This window comes from Rhagoletis pomonella, unplaced genomic scaffold (genome assembly GCF_013731165.1).
Source record: "Rhagoletis pomonella isolate Grant_MI unplaced genomic scaffold, Rhpom_1.0 Rhpom_scaffold_01328, whole genome shotgun sequence".
NCBI classification, from domain to species: Eukaryota; Metazoa; Arthropoda; class Insecta; order Diptera; family Tephritidae; genus Rhagoletis; species Rhagoletis pomonella.
The window spans coordinates 4,057-27,425 of NW_023459882.1; the positions used below are offsets into that span (position 1 = coordinate 4,057).

Consider the following 23,369-nt stretch of genomic DNA (forward strand, 5'->3'; position numbering starts at 1 on the left):
TATCTAAGTATCGATATTTTAGTATAAAGTGATAAGGGCTTGATACCATGGGCTTCCGGTGAACACATATCTTTCTTGGCTCAAATATCAGCTACCAGGTTTTGCAGAACCACCGTTTTGTACTTTAAACGATGATATATCGTCGGTCCCTATGAAGAGTAGAACATTTCACTATTCGCGTGGATGACTAGCACATTTCACTATTAGCGTGGAAGACTAGCACATTTCATTATTCGCGTCGAAAAGTAGCACATTTCAGATTTTTGCGTGGAAGAGTAACACATTTCAGATCTTTGCGTGGAAGAGTAGCACATTTCACTATTTGCGTGGAAGAGTAGCACATTTAAGGTTTAAACTAAATCATAAAAGCATAATTTGTATTGGAAATTCAAGTGCTTATTTTATATTTCTCTAATTCTATTATAAAATTCATGAAATTCAGACGGTATATAGCGTTTAGTGATCACTTGCTGGATATCATCCACTTTTCTTTTTTTTAAAGGCATTTTTCTCCTTTAAGCTTTATGCAATTCATATTGCTTTATGGTTAACCACTGAAATTTTGTTTTCAGTATGTTCAATTTCAATTAAAATAAAGTTCATTTAAAAAACCATGTAAACCCACGCTTAAAATTTTGTAGAAATCTAAAATCAACTAATTTTCATTCAAATTTCAAATTTTATTTTAGTGTGATAATGTGCAAGTTTCCAAACCTTAAAATTACCTTGATTCTTTTTGTCGCATTTGCTACCTTATAACGAATAAACACAATTTATTTTTATATGGAAGAAAACCGCAACAACGGAAATTTTTAGCCACTTGAAACTTGCGCATTATTGCAATAAAATTGAAAGGGCTTTAAATATATGTACTCAAAAAATTCTGAGAAAATAATTTTGACCTTTGGATGAACATTTTTAGATTTTTTTAGTTTTCTACAAAGTTTTAAATTTGGGTTTATATGGACTTCTTCAGAGAATGAACTTTATTTTAATGAAAATTCTTAAAAATAAATAAAAAAACATAAGCGGAAAACAATGTCACTTTGAAATGAGGTGATCTTGATATGACTGCATGCACATTAGGGTGGTCCAAAAACAGTAAAGTCGGAATTGTAATGCTCTCACCCCTAGGATTGTTCTATATAGAAAAAAAGCATACCCCTATTTTTTTATTTTAAAATCAAAAAATATTTAGAGGTCGCTCAAAGCGCTCAAAGTTTTCCATGTATTTTTATATGGGAAAAAAACAACATTTCGCAGAAATGGTATAGAATTCTTGAAAATCAATATTTTTCGATCGGAAAACTCTGGTTCTCTTCAGGAGACTTACAATAGTAATACCCAATTATTTATTTAACCATTTTTAATACTAAAGATTTTTTATTTGTCCCCCCATTGCATTTTTCTGCGTTTTTGGCGGACCTATAAATTATAGTTGCGATGAAAAAATGGTTAAATAAACAATTGGGTATAGTTATTGGGAATACTGCAGATGAAAAGAGTTTTCCGATAGAAAAATATTAGTTTTTTTGAATTCTATACCATTTCTACCAAAAGTTTTTTTCCCCATATAAAATACATGGAAAACTTTGGGCGCTTTGAGCGACTTCTGATTATTTTTTGATTTCAAAATAAAAAAATAGTTGTATATTTTTTTCGGTATAGAACAGTCCTAGGGGGTGAGAGCATAAAAATTCCGACTTTACTTTTTCCACATGCATTTTTGGACCGCCCTAATGTACATATATTTTTCTCGTATTTATAAATATATTCCCTGAGGAAGACAATAAACGTTTATTCTATTTGTACTAAAATACCGAAAAGCTCCATACACAACATTAAACTCTCAGCTTAGTCGAGGAGAAATAATTATAACATACATGTATGTTTGGTTTTTGTACGGCTGCTAGTACCACTTTATATGAATTCGCTACTCTTCTACGCGAGAATCTGAAATGTGCTACTCTTCCACGCAAAAATCTGAAATGTGCTAGTCTTCCACGCAAATAGTGAAATGTGCTACTCTTCCACGCAAAATTCTAAAATCTGCTACTCTTCCTCGCGAAAGTGAAATGTGCTAGTCTTCCACGCAAAAATCTGAAATGTGCTACTTTTCGACGCGAATAATGAAATGTGCTAGTCTTCGACGCGAATAGTGAAACGTGCTAGTTTTCCACGGTAATTTGAGATGTGCTACTCTTCGTTGGGAGCGACGATATATTCTTACTTGGCAATATTCTCCGCACAAAGTTTTTGTTTACGCGGCAGCGGCTGCAAGCAAAGTAAAAATAGTGCAAATATCGCCTGAGGATCGTAGGATTTCAATAAAATTAGCTACACAAAGAATAGTTTAATTCCTTTAAAGGAAAGACGTTCGCTTTATAACCAAAGAGTTACATAACACATTACTGATTTTGGTGCGGCACATGTTAAAGCTGGTTTTGATAAACTTTTTTGTGCTGATTACGAATCTGTAAGTATAAAGTTTCCGTCAGCTCCAGATTTTGCGAAAAACGCTCTAGCCAAAAAAGAAAATCTGATAGAACATTCCACTTAAGCTTAAATTAAAGCAAGAACTCTTGACTACTATCCCTGTACCTTGACCTGATGGACTCTTATATTTATTTATTTAACAATAGCAAAATACTGGAGTATTGTGCTATTGAAAGAAAAAAAAAAAATGTGTCAAAGTCCGTTTTTTCTGTTAAATAAATAACTAGGGCCAAGGTGCAGAGATGGTATTTTCAGGGATTGTTGTCGAAAATTCAAGCCTTAATTCAAGCCTAAGTAGAAGGGGTTTCTCACTTTTTGCTTTATTGCATCAGGTACTCAAATTTCCCCAAAATCAGTTTTTGCCGTACTATAAATGACTATAAGTGACCGTCAGATCAAAGCACAGGGATGGTATTTTCAGAGATAGTAGTCGAGAGTTCTTGCTTAAATTTAACCCTCCGCTACTGACGTGACCGAAGTTTCCCTTTTATATTGACGTGTAGTCTCTCAGACACCAATTTTGCAGATCAAAAAATATATCGGTAATTTACAGAAACACGAAAACTGAAATCGATTATTGCAATAGTCACTTAACAGAAAATTTGAGTATTACTAATTTTTGGATAATGGGCGTGGCACCGCCCCCTTGGTGCACTTAATAACCTCGGTACGGAAGAGCTATTCGGTGAAGATTATTCAAATCGGTCTAAAATTACACCTGCTTCCCTTATAACGGTAAATTTCAGATTACAAAAAGTATTTCAATAACTCGATTTTGGTTTTTTTTTCTAGAGCTTCTCAAAATTAGTTTCGGTGGGGGAAAAAGGACAAACAATGCCAGCCGCTGTTGACGACAACCCATTGTTGGTTCTTCCGTCCGCGTTTATACCAAGCGTATTGGTTTCGTTAATACGTTTTGTTACAATGCGCGCCTTTCGATTACAAGGAGTTAATTTTTGGAATTCTAAATTCACCGGTATCTGTTTTGCGTATCTGATTCCTTTCCGTCTTTCTGAAACGAGAAATCTTTAAATTTTTTCATTAATTTAAGTTTTCCGTTATTATTAAAATAATTTATCGGAAATGTCTTGTTAGCTTCTTTAGCTAGGCCTTTGTTGTTTACTACTTCGTTGTCTTGAAGGTAAACACCTTTTGTATTCTTTAGTATTTTATTCACCACTATTACTTTCGGATTGGAAAATTTAGACCCAACCTGTGGATTTTTTGCCATTTGTTGGCATTTCACATAACCGAAGTTAAGAGGCTTTATTTCGGCTTTACTCCGAACATAGTTCCAAGGAAATTCGGAACTCTCTATTTTTGGCAGATTATCACAAGAAAAAATGTTCCCTGGAACAAAATCTAATGCCTCGTCAAACTAAGCTCTTATTTGATCAAATAAGTCTGCTAAAATTGTTATTTTCGGCTTCTCCTATATATTCAATATAGGCATTTTGAGCCTTCTTGTAGTCTTCCAAAAGACTCGCTTTTGGAATTCTATTTTTTAAATATCTTTCGACAGATCACTTCGATGCCGATCCTCCCTGTTCCAGCTTTGCAGGTTGCCATTTTATTATTATTTATTATTATTTGCAACCGTATATATATTATCGACGCGATGTATGTAAATAAAACTTTTAATTAATAGACTACGCGATCGCGTCGGGGTCACCATGAAAACGCACCATGGATGACCAGCCCGCTATGAAGTGAAACCATCGAGTTTCTAATAGAGAATCTTTATTTATATAAGATTCTAAACCTAAATGCCTACATAACTAATCTACTGTACATAACACTTCCATTGTGCTATGCACATATAACTCAAACCTAGTTAAACACCAACATGCATCCAGACACTGTCCAAGGTCGCATCACATAGTGAGACTTAAAATACAATGCATATTTCGTACTTTTGGCTGTGCACATAAACGTAATCCACAAATAATGCACTCAAGCATCTCTTACCGAAGTGATAAGTGTCGCTTGGTTTGCTTTTCCTTACCAAACATTTAATTTCTTTCTTTACATCAAGGAGTGGGAAATATGCCTGTGATGCATGCAACATATGCGCACACTTGAATACACCAAAATATACGTATATGCTGCGATTGTCCCTACCAAGATGCAACACATGGACACAAACGTATGCACATACAGACATGTATGGATATGCGTGTTGCTGTTCATAAGTAGATATGAACATAGGTTACAAGGTTTTATCGAGCGTATTGTGTAAAAGACTGAAGCCTACCGTCAATGAACTGGTTGGGCCTTATCAGTGTGGCTTTAGACCTGGCAAATCCACCATAGACCAGGTATTCACAATACGCCAAATCTTGGAAAAGACCCGCGAGAAAAGGATCGACACTCACCACCTATTTGTCGACTTTAAAGCCGCTTTCGACAGCACTAAAAGGAGTATATATGCCGCTAGGTATGGCATCCCCTCAAAACTCATACGGCTGTGTAAAATGACGTTGAGCAATACCACCAGCTCCGCCAGAATTGGGAAAGACCTCTCCGAGCCGTTCGCCACCAAACGGGGTTTCAGACAGGGCGACTCCCTTTCATGTGACTTCTTTAATCTGATGTTGGGGAAGATAATAAGAGCTGCAGAACTGAACCGATCAGGAGCAATTTACTACAAGAGCGTGCAATTGCTGGCTTGTGCCGATGACATCGACATCATCGGTAACAAAAATTGCGAAGTCTGTTCTGCCTTTACCTAGTTGGATAAGGAAGCAAAGCGAATGGGTCTGGTGGTAAATGAGGACAAGACGAAGTATCTCCTGTCATCAAACAAACAGCACATTCGAGCCTTGGCACCCACGTCACGGTTGTTACACAGTTAAAATTTCGAGAAAGTAGAGAATTTCGTTTACTTGAGAACCACCGATAATAATGTCAGCATGTAAATCCAATGCAGAATTACTCTTGCCGACAAGTGCTGTTTTGGACTGAGTAGGCAATTCAGGAGTAAAGTCCTCTCTCGACGTACGAAAACCACACTCTGTAAATCACGTGCTGGTATATGGCGCAGAAGCATGCACAATGACAACATCCGATGAGGCGGCTCTTGGATATTCAAGAGAAAGATTTTGCGGAAGATTTACGGGCCGTTACGCGTTGGCGACGGCGAGTACCGCACACGATGGTACGATGAGCTGTATGAGCTTTACAGCGACATGGCCATAATGCAGCGAATTAAAATACAGCGGCTCCGCTGGCTTGGCTATGTCGTTCGAACGGACACCGACGCTCAAGCTCTGAAAGTGTTCAACTCGGAACCCGCTGGTGGTAGCAGAGGAAGAGGAAACTTGCACTTTATTATACTAAAATTTAATGGCTTACAAAACTGCAACTGCATTGTTTTGAACAATTCTAGAAAATCTACTAATGTTCTACAAAGCTTGAAATTTTGATTTAGGTACAAGTATTTTTTTAAACTAATAAGTTAAATTATCATAAAAAAATAATAAACGTTTTTAAAATAATTGAAAGTAGCTTGTCAAAATGTATTTTCCATATCATTCTCAAGTTTTATTCTCTTTGTTTTGTTTTAAATAAAAGAAGTTATTTATTTTTATTCTAAAAACAAAACTGTATTTTCGTTTTCGATGCTTTCCGCTTTTTGGCCACAGAAATCTGGTCACGGTACATATACCTTGCACACCATATCGTCACTACACACGAATAAAGGCGCGATAGTGTTTTGACGGCGAAAAAAGGCGTTTAAAAATATTTTGCGAAAAAAGATGCTTATAAAAAACTTTGGCAAAGTATGTTAAGAGTCTTTGATGCTGAAATTTTTTATGCGTCTTTTTTCGCCGTCAACTTTTGAGCTCGCGCCTTTATTCGTGTCTAGTGACGATATGTAAAAGGAAAATATTAAGAAGCGCGGTAAAGTAAAAATACTGTAATTAAATATTTAAATTACGAAATTAAACTTGTTTATTTAAAAAAATAAATACCCAATCGAAAACGAAAATTACTAAAATTAATATTAAAAATAAAAAATGCAAAATTACTAAATATATACATAAATGCGTAAATAATAAAAACTCGAAAGAGAACATCGCGTGTTCATTGTGGTAATACAAAGCCAAGTAAGTGAGGATCCGAACAAACTCAAAAAAAATAAATAAAAAAAATACGTGTCGCTTTTTTTATCACAAATAACAATATTCTGATGTAGCATTTATGAATTTCCAAAAAGAGTGTTTTTTATGAACGACTCTAATATATATAGATATATATATAATCGGTTTCCAGTTTAATTGCACTGAGAAAAACAGTTATAATTTTCGTATATACATAAACACCGGCTGATACAACTACAGTGAAAGAGCAAAAAGCTAAGACTTAAATCCATTTAAAAGTACCAACAATGGTTAATACCCACAAAACTCCTCAAGGCACTCCTGCAGAATCTTCTCGACCAAAACAGGGTGACAATCCAAAAAATACTAAAGACCACTCAGCCGCAAGATTTATTTCAGACGGTGACGGTCTAATAAGATACTGCACTATATTTTCCTGATCAATTCAAGATAATTCAGAGTCGGGTCTGGATATTAAAAACAATAATCTTGAATTATCGAAACGGATGATTCCGTTTTTCCCGAAAATTTTAAAGTTTCGGCTTCGGCCAAATACGAAACCAGCCTTGACCAATACGAAGAAACAAACGCAATGATTTCCGATCAGCTTAAATTATTAAAATCTATCAGCGCACTTACTCCACCCCAGATAGTAGAAATACCCCAAGCGCAAGAAGAAAGTTCAGGTATTTACCTTAAAGTGCCATCATGTGATCAGTGCTGCCATAACTTTTTGGGCGAACCGGCTAAATTGGCAAATAAAACCGGCTAAAATGTTTCAACTAAATTTCACATGTTTTATTTAAATAAATCACGAGTGAAAAGACTATTTCTTGGAGAGAAGTTACAAATTCGAGCCGGAAAAAATTTTGCCAGCAAGAATTGTACAATTAGGAAAAACATATGATATGGAAAAACATGGTTGGATTTTTTGTCGACGATAATTTGAATAAACAAGTTCGTTAAATTTAAAAATTTACAAACTGGAGCGATTTTAAAATGAAAAGTGTAATACACATAAAAAACGCTGTAAAAATTACCCTTCAATTTTAAGGCAGTAAAACAACGACCTTAAGTTAACATCAACCGAGGCCATATGTTGACAAGGGATGCAAAATCACAGTTATACAAAAGAACTGGTCAGATTTTTCAGAAATCCCTTCAATTCTGATGTAAAATATGATGCCAAAAGACTGCAGATCTCCCATTTAGATGACCGCAGATGTCTCGTAGGACTCCCAGAGAGTTTTGCTTTACATAGAAATTTGTGCTCTTTTATTTTCATTTTGACTCACTTCAGTGTTGGTTCCTTTAATTCAAGTTGGCATTCGGTTTTTGGAATTTAAATAAGTTCTCAGCAAAAAAGTTTGTTTAAAAAAATACATATGTGTATATATGGGGTATTCACAACGGTGTCGTAAGTGTCGTATTGTTGTGTGTCGTAAACTTTAAACGAATAAAAAATATACTAAGGGGGTTCGAAAAGTACCATCAAAGTCATATTATACATTCTCGCAGTGCTAAAAAATAGTTGGTTGTGGTTTCAAGTTATATTAACATTTATTTAAGCTTTTAAGGTTTACGGCATACAACAATACGACACTTACGACACCGTTGTGAATCCCTCAATAGTGCTTGAAAATATCAATTTTTCCCTTACCTTAAACCTTTGGGAGTGGGCAAAAATGATGTTTTGTAATTTAGGCAGAATTGAATATGCGCTATCTGCGAAGACAATATCTACATGTAATATTTATTCTGTTTGTTGGCACTATATCAAATCTTAAGAGTCTTAACAGTGAAACGAATTCATACTTTCTAAGTTTGCGAATAAAACTTCACACTTAAAATTAAGACATTTATAACAAACATTTTATGAAGAAAACCCCTTCTTCGTTTAAAATAAAAATAATCGAAATCGGCCCAATTTCATAAAATCCTGCCTGACATGAAAATTTTCTCCACGATAAGGCTAGTAGCCATTTCTAACAGATTTTGGGTCGCTTAGTCAAAAATGGAAACATATACATAACATATTTGAAATTTAAGAAAACAAGGCAAATAGCAAAATCGGCTAAAAACGGCTAATTTTTTTCTGCAAAACGGCTATCAAATCGGCTGCCGGCTAAATCGATATTTCTCCGGCTGCTTGCTATCGCAACCGGCTAAATCTAGCCGGAAAACGGCTAAAATGGCAACACTGCATGTGATACAGAAGTATTTCACGGAGGTTATGAAGAATGGCCGTCCTTCCGGGACATGTTTACGGCCGTGTACATAAACCATCCACAACTGTCTCAAGCACAAAAACTGTACCACTTCAGGTACAAAACAAAAAGTCAAGCGGGTAGTATAGTTAAACAATTCGCACTAAATGACGACAATTTCAATCTGGCTTGGGATGCACTCAAATCAAGACACGAAAATGAAAGAGTACTGGTCGATAATCAAGTAACAATTTCAATAAACTTGCCAAAAATTTAAAAAGGAACTAGCGAAGAATTCATAAAATTACAGTCCACTGTTACAAACTGTTTATCCGTGCTAGAAACTCAAAACAAAGGAGCTTCAATAGATCGCAATCATACATAACTGAAAATAAATATGCGTCATGCGAATTGTGTAAAGGAGGCCACAAATTAAGATCTTGCGAGAGATTCAAAAATCTCACAGTCGACGAAAGAAATGAATTCGCTAGAAATCTTCAAGCTTTGTACCAATCGCTTATCGCAATATCACAAGTTAAAAGACTGGGGGAGTAAATTTAAATGCGTTTATTGCCAAAGGAGACATCATTCGATGCTCCACATAACTAACTTCACAAACACACTCCAAAAAAGCTTGAATTCTTTCAGAACTACTGGGCCAGAATACTGCGAAGCTCAGAACCCCGAAAGAACACAGAAGCGACAATGCTGCTCAAAAGCAGAAAACGTACAAACTCTGCATTCACACATTGAAAACAATATTTTTCTTCCCACTGCAATTATCTCCATCGAACATCGAGGTTAATTATTCTAACTTAGAGCTTAGAACTTAGCACATTGCGGTTGTAAGAATAGAAGCGCAAGCTATAGTTCTGCCGCAACTCACAAATATGCCCCGTAGCCATGCAATAATAATCCCCAAATATCGACAAAAAATCGCACACCTCAACCTGGCAGACTCCAACTGCCACACACCCGCTCAAATCGATATCCTATTAGGCAGCGACCTAATCCCCCAAATCATGCTTGAAGGCATTGAATAATACTATCCTTGGCTGGATTCCAAGTGGCCAAGTAACAGAACAAATTGAAAATGTGTACAACTTAAGGTAGGAATATTCCCAATAAACACTCCATCTCAAAATTTAAAAGATTTTGGAAGTTAGAACTAAGGAGTCCCGATACCACATGATCCCGCCGATCAATTGCTCTGACAATATTTGCGGATCCCGTGACTTCAGCCAGACAAACCCAAATGTCTACTTATGTAGAAATTCTGCACTATGTATTACCAGCTGCGCACTCAGATCATGGCAGCATTTCTACCTGAATACTGCAATTTCGCTCTGCCCTTCCCTATCACTGGTATTTACCTTCCTGGTGTTTTTCAGTTAAAGGTGACTTCTAACTTTACGAAGGGTCATGTGGCCGTCTTTGTATATTTTCCGACAAAGACCGTACACCTGGAATCGAGTTCGGACTAAAATTGCGGCATTTGTTATAATAATCTGCCGGTGAGGATTTTAACATAGTTAACTTTTAATATCTGCACTCTCGCAAGATCCCTCCAAATTCAATGCCCTCATATCTATGTTTAATAAAAAAAAAAGTAAAAATACTGTAATTAAATATTTTAATTGCGAAATTAAACTTGTTTATTAAAAAAAAAATACCCAATCGAAAATGAAAATTACTAAAATTAATATTAATAAAAAAATAAAAATTTTAACAAATATATACATAAATACGTAAATAACACTGTACAGCACTCGGCTGGGTATTGGACCAAATCAACTTTTTTTAAGAGATTGAGTCATAAGCAAAGAAAGTAATTTCTCCGTTTTTCGAAGTTAGCCTCCGCAATCGAGATATGGGCCTTCGAAGTTCGAAATTGGACCTTTGGTAAAAAACTATTTTTAATTATTGCGTGTAAAAAGCAAAATTTTGAACTGATTTTTTAAAAATTGTTATCGTTGTAAAGGTGATTTAATCCCCTTTCCTGTGATATGCATATTTGTATACTTCGTATATAAAAAATTGAGAAAAAAAAACATTTAAATGAAAAAATACATTTTTTGTATAAAAAAAATATTTTAAACAAGAAAATTACTAACCGATTTTTAAAAAATTGGTATCGTTGTAAAGGCGATCAAACTCCCTTTCTTCATATATGCATATTTGTATACTTCGTTAATAAAAACTTGAGAAAAAACACTTTAAAGGAAAAAATAACTATTTTTTCAAAAAATAATTTAAACAAAAAAAATCTCAACGATTTTTAAAAAGTTGGCATCGTTAAGGCGATTAAAACTCCTTTCGTCTAATATGCATATTTGTATACTTCGTATGAAAAACTTTGAGAAAAAACACTTAAAAGGAAAAAATAACAATTTTTTCTGATAAAAAAAGGTGCAGAAAAACTACTAATTAGTAATACAATTGAATACCGTATTTAAGTAAAAGAAATAATTATTAGTGCATTAAGCATTAATTCGTTCTTGTTCACCCACAGCCCTGTTAAAAATAAAACAAAAGTATATGTAACAGAAGTCTAAGGCATATAAAAATATAAAAACACCATGGTTTTTGATTTTTTACATAACTGGTATATATAAAAATTCAAGGTAATTTTCTATTTTATTTAAATAAAGTATTCAATTGTATTACTAATTAGTAATTTTTTTGTTTAAAATATTTTTTATAAGAAAAATTAGTATTTTTTCCTTTTAAGTGTTTTTATCAAATTTTTATATACGAAGTATACAAATATGCATATCAGAAGAAAAGAGGTTTAATCACCTTTACAACGGTACCAATTTTTTAAAAATCGGTTGGTAAATTTTTTGTTCAAATTTTTTTTAATAAAAAAAGGTATTTTTTCCTTTAAATGTGTTTTTTCTCAAATTTTTATATACGAAATGTATGTACAAGTATGCATATCAGAAGAAAGGGGATTTGATCATCTTTACAACGATACTAATTTTTTAAAAAACTGTTAGTAATTTTTTTGTTTAAAATATTTTTCTTTATGCAAAAAAGGATTTTTTTTTAATTTAAATGCGTTTTTTCTAAAATTTTTATATACGGAGTATACAAATATGCAAATCGGAAGAAAGAGGGTTTAATCGCCTTTACAACGATATATATATTTTTTTTAAATCAGTTCAAAAGTGTTTGCACTATAAGGAATTTAAGACCGGAACTTTGACCCCTTATAGCACTATTACAGGTGCTAAGTTTGCAAAAGAAATGTTATATACCATTTAAATAAGAGCAAAAGGAAGACTACGTCTATATTTTTAGGTTTTTAGTTAACATGCAATAAATAAATATAATTTTTTACCAAAGGTCCTATTTCGAACTTCGAAGGCCCATATCTCGATTTCGGAGGCTAACTTCGAAAAACGGAGAAATCACTATTTTACCTATGACTCAATCTCTTAAAAGAAATTGGTTTGGCCCAATACCCAGAAAAAAAGTTGATTTTGCCGTACAGTGTAATAAAAACTCGAAAGAGAACATCGCGGGTACATTGTGGTAATACAATCCAAGTGAGGATCCGATTGATTGCACGGATATATATATATATATATAATCGGTCTCCAGTTTAATTGCTATGAGAAAAACAGTTATAATTTTCATATATGGGCAAATCTAAAAAATAGCTACACTTTCCAAAAAAAAAATTCGAACCACCCTCATCAGCATAAAAAAGCCGCCTTTAGACAAATGATCAATAGAATTGAGCAAATACCACTAACAAAAGAAGGATACAAAAACGAACTGAACGCAATATATGCCATAGCGGCTAATAACGGATACAAGAGAAATCTGGTAGAGGAAATCCGAAGGGAGCACAAAAACAGAAAGCCACAGAAAGAAGAAAACAATGACACAAATTGGGCGGTATTAGCCTATACTGGAAAGTCAACGTACAAACTAGCAAATCTGTTCCAGAAGCACAACCTTCGCACATCATTCAGAGCAAATAACAACGTAGGACGGATACTACGGAACACCACAAATCAAAAAGACCCATTGGATAAACAAGGAGTGTATAAACTAACTTGCGAATCCCAGCATAGTTATATAGGTCAAACAGGACGTAAAATAAAAACAAGATTTCGCGAATATATAAGGGACTATAACAAAAAGACACAGAAACCGAGTGCAATACCAGAGTAAAATTTTGCTAACCACATGTTTAACAACAAATGTTCACCAACGCAAATAAGAAAGTCAGCGAAACTACCGTACCGTACAAAAAATATGGAAATATACAAACTAAAAACCTTCGACGGCAAAATAATAAACGAACAAACAAATACCGCGTCGGATATATTCGAACTCTTAAAATTAATTTACGAGAAAAAGAAAAATAACAACAAAACAACAGGCATGGACACTCCGAACAAACCACAAAGTACCACCAGGACAAAAATCACCGACTTTTACCTACCTGCAGGCAAAAACTATACAGAGACAACATAACGGATGTTAATATCGAGACAGCGAAGATTAACCTATTACCTGCTTCTGAAATAAAAAAGGACACCATGGCATTTCTAATAATTAATCATCGACGAAAATCACATTACATAAGATAAATGAACATAAATTAAGGACAAAAACTCGAACCAGACAGAACGAAAAATGACACTGAAGATGACACAATGCCGAAACCGGTTTGTCTGCAAACCAAACTTGACAAGGGATGACGGAAATTCGTTCCAAAATAAATCATCTTACCACCCTGTCGGAAAAATCAACCAACACCAATACACAAAGAATTTTACTTTTAAATTTGTGAGTATACCTATGTTTTATATATCATTTTTTTCGTAATATCAATCGATTAATATAAGTGTAATTCATTTTCATCAAGTGCTTCAAAAGTTAGACGAGAAATAGAAAACAAAAGAATAAGCTGGGTTCACATTATGCTGTTGAAGTTGTAAATTTTGAGCAAAGATTTTGAAAGTTGAACTCTCTTAATTGGGATGCTCTAAATACAATGGCATACCCCGTTTTACCAGATTGGCTCCGGTTTCCGAAATAACGCTACTTGAAAATTTGATTTAATTTTAACTATTTTATATTTATTTTACTAAAATTTTGCACATAATGGTTTTTTAATATTACCTTTATTATTCCTTAAAATTATCGAAATGGGTTCACTTTAACATATAGCTCTAATACAACTGATTACTCAGATATGTGTTTTTGCGCCATAACTCTAACTTCACATCTGAATAATAAATTGTATGCATGCTATATGTTAAAGTGAACCTATACTAAATTTTTACTTGCTTAATTGGAGGAGTTATAACGCAAAACAACGTCTCTGAACAACCAGTTGTATGGGAGCTAGATGTTAGAGTGAACCGATTTCGATGAAGTAAAATCGTGTGCAAAATGTTAGTAAAATATCTTCAAAGCTGAGGGAGTTTTTTTATATAATAGTTAAAATTTAAGCGAAGTTCAAGTACCACTATCTCCAAAAGTAAAGCCAATCGGGCAACACTGGGGACGCCATAGAATTTAGAAGACTCCTATTAAGTAAGAGCAACTATCAGAACCTTTTTCGAAAAAAATTTGATTAGATACCAAGCTCGAAATATTCTGACTCCAAGAAGGAGCATAATTAAAAGTACTAAATCAGGGTTTTTACACACTTCTAGAAAAAATTTTTTTGAAGCGTTTTACAGGTATATGTCGGCCGCTGTGTGTGTGTGTGTAGTGGTAAGCAGTGCGCGCTTTCACTCATCAGCACCTAGTTTCAAGCCCTGGTCAAAGCAACATCGCGCAAAATATAGAAAAAGTTTTTTTCTTAACAGCGGTCGTCCCTCGGCAGGCAATGGCAAACCACCGAGTGTATTTCTGCCATGAAAAACAGCTTCTCATAAAAATACAATCGCCGTTCGGAGTCGGCGTAAAACTGTAGTATTATGTAACGTTATAAGGACTAGTAGTTACAAAAATATTTAGATCGTTTCGACGTGTTTTCCAAATGTGCCTTCAATAAAGATGTTTTTGGAATAAAAATTACGCTTAAGATCGCAGAATATTTTATCTTTAAAAGTTGGTTAATTCTGAAAGCACACCCCTTGCTAAGGCATCAAATTATTCGTAATTGTTTGTAGAATACAATACATGCTTAAAAAGTTCTGAAAATTAAGTGCTTCAAAAACTATATGCGATAAACCGAAAATTTTGAACATTGTAAAAAGTGGAGTTATAGACATTGAGTTACTTGCCATTTCGTTATTTTTTAATGCACACTTTTCTTACTTACTACATATGAAGTGTACACATAAATGCTAAATGCCCATTAAATTTCAAATCAGAATATGGTGTGCTTCAAAAGTTATGACATAATTAATTGTGCCCCTCTTAAAAATTACATAAAAAATTAACTTGTTTTCATTATTTTTTTAATTTAAACACCTATAATTCAAAAGTTAAGCAGCAAATTGATCCATATTTTTTTGAGGCTTCAAGTATGCGTCAATGAATTATATCCCAAAGCAACCAGCTTGATATAGTTTACAACAGTGAAAATAGAGCTAAACAAGTAATTTTTAGCAAAAAAAAAACCGACTTAAAAAAAATATATATATATCTATATATTTCATGATCCAATGATCGGATCTAAACCAAATTAGTATGGGACCACCTCTGAGATACTACCTTTCTAAAAAGAATTATTGAAATCGGTTGACGTGGTGCAAAGCTATGCGGTAACATACATAAAAAAAAAAAAAAAAATATTCCGACGAACTGATAACCTCCTCCTTTTTTGGAAGTCGGTTAATAACACAAAGGTTACCTGTTGTTTAGATTTGCCCATTTTAACTGTTGTAAACTAAATCCAGCTGGTTGCTTTTGGATATAATTCATTGGCGTATACTTGAAGCCTAAAAAAAAATTTGGATCAATTTGCTGCATAACTTTTGAATTATAGGTGTATAAATAAAAAAAAATAATGAAAACAAGTGAATTTTTTATGTAATTTTTAAGAGGGGCACAATTAATTATGTCATAACTTTTGAAGCACACCACAGTCTGATTTGAAATTAAATGGGCATTTAGCACTTATGCGTACACTTCATATGTGGTAGGTAAGAAAAGTGTGCATTAAAAAATAACGAAATGGCAAGTAGCTCAAAGTCTGTAACTCCACATTTCACAATTTTCACAATTTTCGGTTTTTCGCGTATAGGTTTTGAAGCATTTAATTTTAATAACCTTTTAAGTATGTATTGTATTCTACAAACAATTACGTATAATTTGATACCTTAGCAAGATGTGTGCTTTCAGAATAAACTAACTTTTAAAGATAAAATATTCTGCGATCTTGAGCGTAATTTCTATTCCAAAAACACCTTAATTGAAGGCACATTTGGAAAATACGTCGCAACGATCTAAATCTTTCTATAACTGCTAGTCCTTATAAAACTACATATACCTGTAAAATGCTTAAAAAAATTTGTCTCTAGAAGTTCGTAAAAACCCTGATTTACTACTTTTAATGATGCTCCTTCTTTTAGTCGGAATATTTCGAGAGTGGTATCAAAGAAACTTTTTTTCGACAAATGTTCTGATAGTTGCTCTTACTGAATTGGAGCCTTCAATTCAATGGCGTCCTCAGTTTTACCTTATTGGCTCCACTTTTCGAGATAGCGGTACTTGAAACTTTGCTTAAATTTTAACTATTTTATAAAAAAGTCCCTGAGTTTTGAAGATATTTTACTAAAATTTTGCACATAACCGTTTTTTAATATTACCTTAACTATTCCATAAAATCATCGAAATCGGTTCACTAAAACATCGAGCTCCCATACAACTGATTGATCAGAGACGTTGTTTTGCATTATAACTCCTCCAATTAAACAGGTTAAAATTTAGTATAGGTTCAATTTAACATATAGCACGCATACAATTTATTGTTCTGATATGAAGTTAGAGTTATAGCGCAAAAACACATATCTGAGTAATCAGTTGTATTGGAGCTATATGTTAATGTGAAGCTATTGCGATAGTTTTAAGGAACTATTAAGGTAATATTAAAAAACTGTTATGTGCAAAATTTTAGTAAAATAACTTCAAAACTGAGGGAGTTATTTATAAAATAGTTAAGATTTAATCAAATTTTCAAGTACCGTTATCTCAAAAACCGGAACCAATCTGGTAAAACGGGGCATACCATTGAATTTAGAACATCCCAATTAAGTGAATTCAACTTTCAAAATCTTTGCTCAAAATTTAAAACTTGAACAGCATAATTTGAATCCAGCTTATTCTTTTGTTTTCTATTTCATGTTTATTCCTCGTCTAACTTTTGAAGCACTTGATGAAAATGAATTACACTTATATTAATCAATTTACTAAGAGATTACGAATAAAATGATATATAAAACATAGGTGTGCTCACAAATTTAAAAATTAAAATTTTTATTTTGAAAGTGTACCTATTTTTTATATTTGCCCATATCTATAAACACCGTCTGATACAACTACAGTCAAAGAGCAAAAAGCTAAGACTTAAATTCATTTAAAAGCACCAACAATGGTTAATACACACAAAACTCCTCAAGGCACTCCTGCAGAATCTTCTCGACCTAAACAGGGTGGCAATCCAAAAAATACTAAAGACCACTCAGCCGCAAGATTTATTTCAGACAGTGACAGTCTAATAAGATACTGCACTAGATTCTCCTCATCAATTCAAGATAATTCAGAGTCGGGTCTGGATAGTAAAAACAATAATCTTGACAAACAAACAAAACAAAAACAAGTTCTTAATATTCTATTGGGGTGAATCGAAGTCGTTTTCAAGTCACGGCTCCTCTCTGCACTCTCACAAGATCTCTCCAAATTCAATGCCCTCACCCCCTGGCATATCTATGTTTAATAGACTTGTCGACTTAACCGCCATTGTTGTCACTTTAAACCAAATCTAAAATTATGCAAAGAAGACCCGTGTAGCAAAATTTAATGCATTCTTGAAACAGTGATCACTCAAATATATAAATAAAGCAAAATCCAAAAAGTTCTTCGGTAATAAGCGCACAAATTGCCCGCAATGCTACTATTCCGGTGATGCAGCAAACTCTCAACACATCACAAGCCTCATCCGTATCCATCGGGACATGATGAACCTCTACACCCCTTGCCGTGGCACACCTGGCCGCAACGATTCAGCCCACCATCATCAGAAGTCTCGAATGCCTCTGAAGAACAACCAACTGGAGCAGTGCAAGCGCTGAGAATCATCGACGAGGAATGCCGTCAGTACCTCCAAGTGAACAATTGTGGAGCTGTTCCAGAGACCACAGCGGCTTCTGGGCAAATAACTTGCCTAGGGAGGCCAGAATGTTCAAACGAGCACTTCCGTCTGACGGATCCACCGTGAACCTACATGTAGTAAACAAAATACTGACATTTGTAAATTATCTACTGGGGTGGTAGACCGCCCGGTAGTGGAAATTATTAATACTTTCCACCTGACTTTTCATCTGCAGAGCATAACAACTTCCATGACTAACGCACAGCCATGGCCGCCTTCGCATGAATGACTTTGTGTAGTACAAAAAACAATAGAGTGAAATCGTTCGTATTCGATCGTGCGTCCATTCTAATACACATGCTTTTTTCATGTGATCGTTCATCTGATCTGATACACAGCAGCTACAACTTAAGGGGCTGAGTACGTAGCTGCTCACTACCTAACTTTGTTATCTACTCGCTTCGTATCAATTCATTACTTCGGCTTCTCCTAGTTCCCACCTTCTTTAGTCAGCTGCAAATTCATTGCTACTCAAAATGCACGTGACTAGGCAATACATTTTTGTAGTACCTGCGGTCAAACTAACAAAAGCATATATGCTGGCATGAATAACATTAGGAATACCTAACAAATTGGCCTAGTGGGACCTTTGTACACCCACGTACCACGCTTTGAACGTACAGTCACTCACAGAAGTATGCGTAAATTAGTTTTTTCACAATATTCAAAATGTTTTCCATCATAAATCTTTTTCGCTAATTTTCATTTAAATTCTATACCAAAACCCATATAAATCATTCTTGCAAACTTTGTACAAAATTCGTAAAAATAAATCAAACTTAATGAAATTTTCATAAAAATTTCAAACTTTTTATTCAAAATTTTTAGAAAAATTTTCGGTATGCAGTTTTGTAGCCCGTTAAATTTTAGTATAATAAAGTGCAGGTTTCAAACAGCTAAAAATTACTTCTGTTTTTGTAGAATGATTTTGTTCATGCCTTATATGGAAACATGTCCATGTCAAGTTAACTTTGAGGTTTTGACATAATCGTTCGTTCGCGTCCCGAGCGGACGTATCCCGATCCTCCACTATCCCATTGTGTTCAATAAACCTATATTTTTGCAATTAAAGCCGGACTTCTCTATTATACTTTCCATACGTGGATTTTTTAAAGTGTAATCCAGCTAAAAGATATGAAGGCAAATGTTCATATAAGTTTGCACAAAAAAAATTATATACCGTTTAAATACGAGCAAAAGGCGGACCTCTCCATATTTTTACTTTTTTTGTTGTTTACATACAATAATTAAAAATATTTTCTTACCATAGGTCCAATTTCGAACTTCGAAGGCCCATATCTCTATTTCGGAAACTAACTTCGAAATACGGAGAAATTGCCTTTTTAATTATGACTCAATTTCTTAAAAACAAATTGCCTTTTTAATTATGAGTCAATCTCTTAAAAACAAAGATTCCCCGAATTACAATCGCGAATTACCCTATTCACACGGGCACATTCTTAATTCGATTTGACCGTTCTCTGTCTGTGTATTTTTTCTTCGCTACAAAAGTGATGCAAAATGCTAAATTGCTAAAAATTTATAAATTTCTGTATTAAATTGGTGATTTACACATTTACTAACGTTACTTTTGGTACTCAGAAAAAGTGCCAGTTTTGATTTGTGAACTGGTTTCGATAAATTTCCGATTAAAATTAGACGCGGCAGCGATTTGTTCGTAATTCGCAATTACGTAATTCGGAAGGGTAATTGGAGTGCGAATTTGGAATTAGAGAGCGAACTACGTAATTGGTGTGCCGTGGGATAGCCGTATTAGAAGTAGTAATAGTGTGGAATAAAAAAAAAAAAAAAAAAAAAACTACAGCATATAACTTCAGTCGAAATGAACAGAAGCGCTTAAGAGCAAATTCATTAAAAAAGGCAAACAACTATAGACGTAATTACTCCTGCCCTTAATCTATTTCAGGTTCCCCCTTCGTAAAGTCTAAATTAACCGCTTTGCCTTTCTTTTGGTTTCGAAACTGATCTAATTCTGCACCAGAATGAGGGTGTCAATCTATTTAATAACTGTTTGATACCAGTATTACTAGAAGTAGGAGAGATAAAATATTCCATTTGGTGTTCAGTTTGAATTCATAATATTACGTTGTCATTGAGCCATAACCTCGAGTTTAACGTTTTGAGTTTATGAACAACTGTCAAGTGTTCACGTTGGAGTTTTTAACAAACTCAGAGTTTAATTTGACATTTTTCTGTTTACTTTTTCTTATTCTCTTTTAGCCTGTCCTGTAGTATTTATCACACACGCACATAAGTCTAGAATACCAACAGTTTAGCTATAAAAAAAAAACAAGAAACGAGGATCGATAGGACCTTTTACGCTGATTTCAACCATACCATTATTTGATGCAAATAAAAACCAAAGCCAATAAAAGAGGTTAAAGTTCAACTTTTCTATTTCTCATGTGTTTAATATCTCGGAAACTACTCAACCGATTAAAAAATTACACAGGCCGACAAAATTTAATCAACATTCAGACCCAGAAACCAGACTATATATATATCCGCATATAAATCTGGCCTCAGAATTGCTCTATCAGCTCTGTGTTCGAGATATCCTAACCTAAAAGTGCAAAAAACACCGTTTTGTAAGCTTTTTGATCGAGTTTTTGTTATATGTTGGTATTGTTGTAGGCTGGTCGATCTACTTCTCCATGTGCAAGAAAAAATACTTTTTTCTCCACTTCTTTGCCCAACGTTTCGCTAACTACCTTAGCATCATCAGGGGCGATTCCTGGGCAAAAAAATTTGCATTACCCATAACGCAGACTAGCCTCAAACCGGTCCAAATCATAGCAGAAATGGAGCAGTTAATACAGCACATAGAAGACAACAGAACCAAGGAAACAGCGAGATGCAAATTGAGTAACCGAATAATTCAATTTAAAAGGAACATTAAACACAACTCAGCGGAGAAGTTCATATTAGAGACTTTTAATAGAACCAAAATTTTTTTAAAACAACACAAAGATGAAATTATTGTTACTGATGCGGATAAAGGAAACAAAACTGTGGTATTATATAAAGCGGACTACACGGAAAAAAATGAGAAAACTACTGGAAGACAAAAACACTTACAAAACAATAAGAAATGACCCGACAACTACACTACAAAGAAAAAACAATACCATAATAGATGACTTGTACAAAAACAAAATTATTGACAGAAGCGAAAAACAACAGCTCACATGCACAGCAGCAACTGCACCTAGACTCTATGGGTTGCCAAAGATTCACAAACCGGGCTTGCCTTTACGGCCAATCTCCTCATCTGTCAATGTCCCGTGCTATGGTTTATCCAAGCATGTAGGCAAAATTCTTAGAAAGTTTACCTCAGAGGAATACAACATAAAAAATGCGTTTCAATTAAAAGAAAGGCTAGAAAACATCCAAATAAAAGAAGAAGATTTGTTGGTGTCATTCGATGTGATCTCCTTATTCACCAACATACCGACACATCTAGCTATGAAAATTATCATGAACAAGTGGGATAAAATTCAACATTACACAAAAATACCCAAAAATAAATTTCAAAATATCATGAATTTCTGTTTGAAGGATAACAACTACTTCACCTGCAATGGAGGTTTCTACGCTCAAACCTTTGGGATGCCAATGGGTAACCCTCTTTCACCCACTATAGCTGACGTAGTAATGGACGACCTATTGGATAACACTATTTTGGACCTGAAGGAAAATTTTAATATTGACATCAAATTCATTGTTAAATACGTAGACGATATTTTTGCTATAGTAAAACAAAAGAACGCGGACATTATTCTCAGAACACTTAACAAATATCATCCAAAGCTGCAATTTACAATGGAATCGGAAAAAAACCTCTGTTTACCATTCTTAGATGTCATGATCCACCGAAAAAATGATTCTATTGCACTTAACTGGTACGCAAAACCCACTTCCTCTGGGCGCCTAATAAATTATCTGTCATCGCAACCCTTTAAGTATAAGATTAACACAGCCAAAAATTTAATACACAAAATATTTACAATAAGCCACCAACAATTCAAGGAGACGAACATATGCAAAATAAAGAAAATTCTAGCAAGCAATAACTACCCAAACCGTCTAATACAAAGCCTAATCGAACAGAAAGTAACAGAAATAAACAATAATCAAAACAAAACGCCAACCACAAAAGCAACAGACGGAACAAAGCGATATCACAGTGTGACGTACATTCCTAAGTTCTACCAACAACTTGACCACGAAATAAACACCAACAACCCTAATATAAGATTAGCATACCGAACCAACTACACACTATCTTCGATATTCACACAAACAAAAACACCGATCAACCCCCACCAACAAAACAACGTAGTGTATGAAATCACATGTAAAGGCAGAGAAAACGAAAACTGCAACAAAGTTTACATAGGGACAACTAAGCGAGCATTAGGCGTTCGCCTTTCCGAGCACGAAGCCGACATAAACAAAAAGAAGAACAGCACAGCATTAGCACAACACGTACTTACCAGTGGCCATACGGCTGATCTAGCTAACGTTAAAATATTGGACAAGGAGAAGAGGGAACGGGCAAGATACACAATAGAGAGTTTACGTATACTACAGAAAAGGGAAAAAACAATCAACAAGAAGGAGGACACGGACGATATCGCGGCTGCTTACATGTTATGTTTGTAGCGAATAGTTTAGTTTAGTTTGACGAAATTACCACGGATGGATGGTAGCAATATTTTATGTTTTTCAATGTATTTAACGTTTTTTTGTGTTTTTTATATGGTTTATATGTTTGTCAATGTTTTTACATGTATGTGTATTGATGTGAAACCAACTTAACCGAAGTTTACATGTAAGTCATGCGGTAAAAAAAAATAGGTTTAAAAACCTGTGATTGTGTTATTTTTGTTTATTAATCTTTAATTTTTATTTGTACAAAAAACTCATAATTTCTATTTAAATAATCTTGTTTTCCTCTGTTTTTTGTTGATATTTATAATAAAGAATCGCCCCTGATGATGCTAAGGTAGTTAGCGAAACGTTGGGCAAAGAAGTGGAGAAAAAAGTATTTTTTCTTGCACATGGAGAAGTACACCGTTTTTGCCCATATTTGAGGTTATGTAGCCTTGCAGATGTTTTCTTTCTCCAAAATAATAGGCCGACAACTTTAAGTACAAGTCTTCTTCTTTCAAATGGCGTTTTGTTTGCTCA

General features: G+C 34.2%; 1 protein-coding gene across 1 annotated transcript; it reads left to right on the top strand.

The window, feature by feature from the left end:
- The first annotated feature begins 21,716 nt into the window (after positions 1-21,716).
- On the top strand, positions 21,717-22,841 carry LOC118752220. The gene has a single exon (XM_036487071.1). It carries the CDS (start codon positions 21,717-21,719, stop codon positions 22,839-22,841), a length of 1,125 nt encoding a protein of 374 aa, XP_036342964.1.
- Positions 22,842-23,369: the final 528 nt, after the last annotated feature.

Coding starts and splice junctions, on each gene's coding strand:
- LOC118752220 (XM_036487071.1), top strand. CDS start 21,717: ATGAATTTCTGTTTGAAGGATAACAACTACTTCACCTGCAATGGAGGT.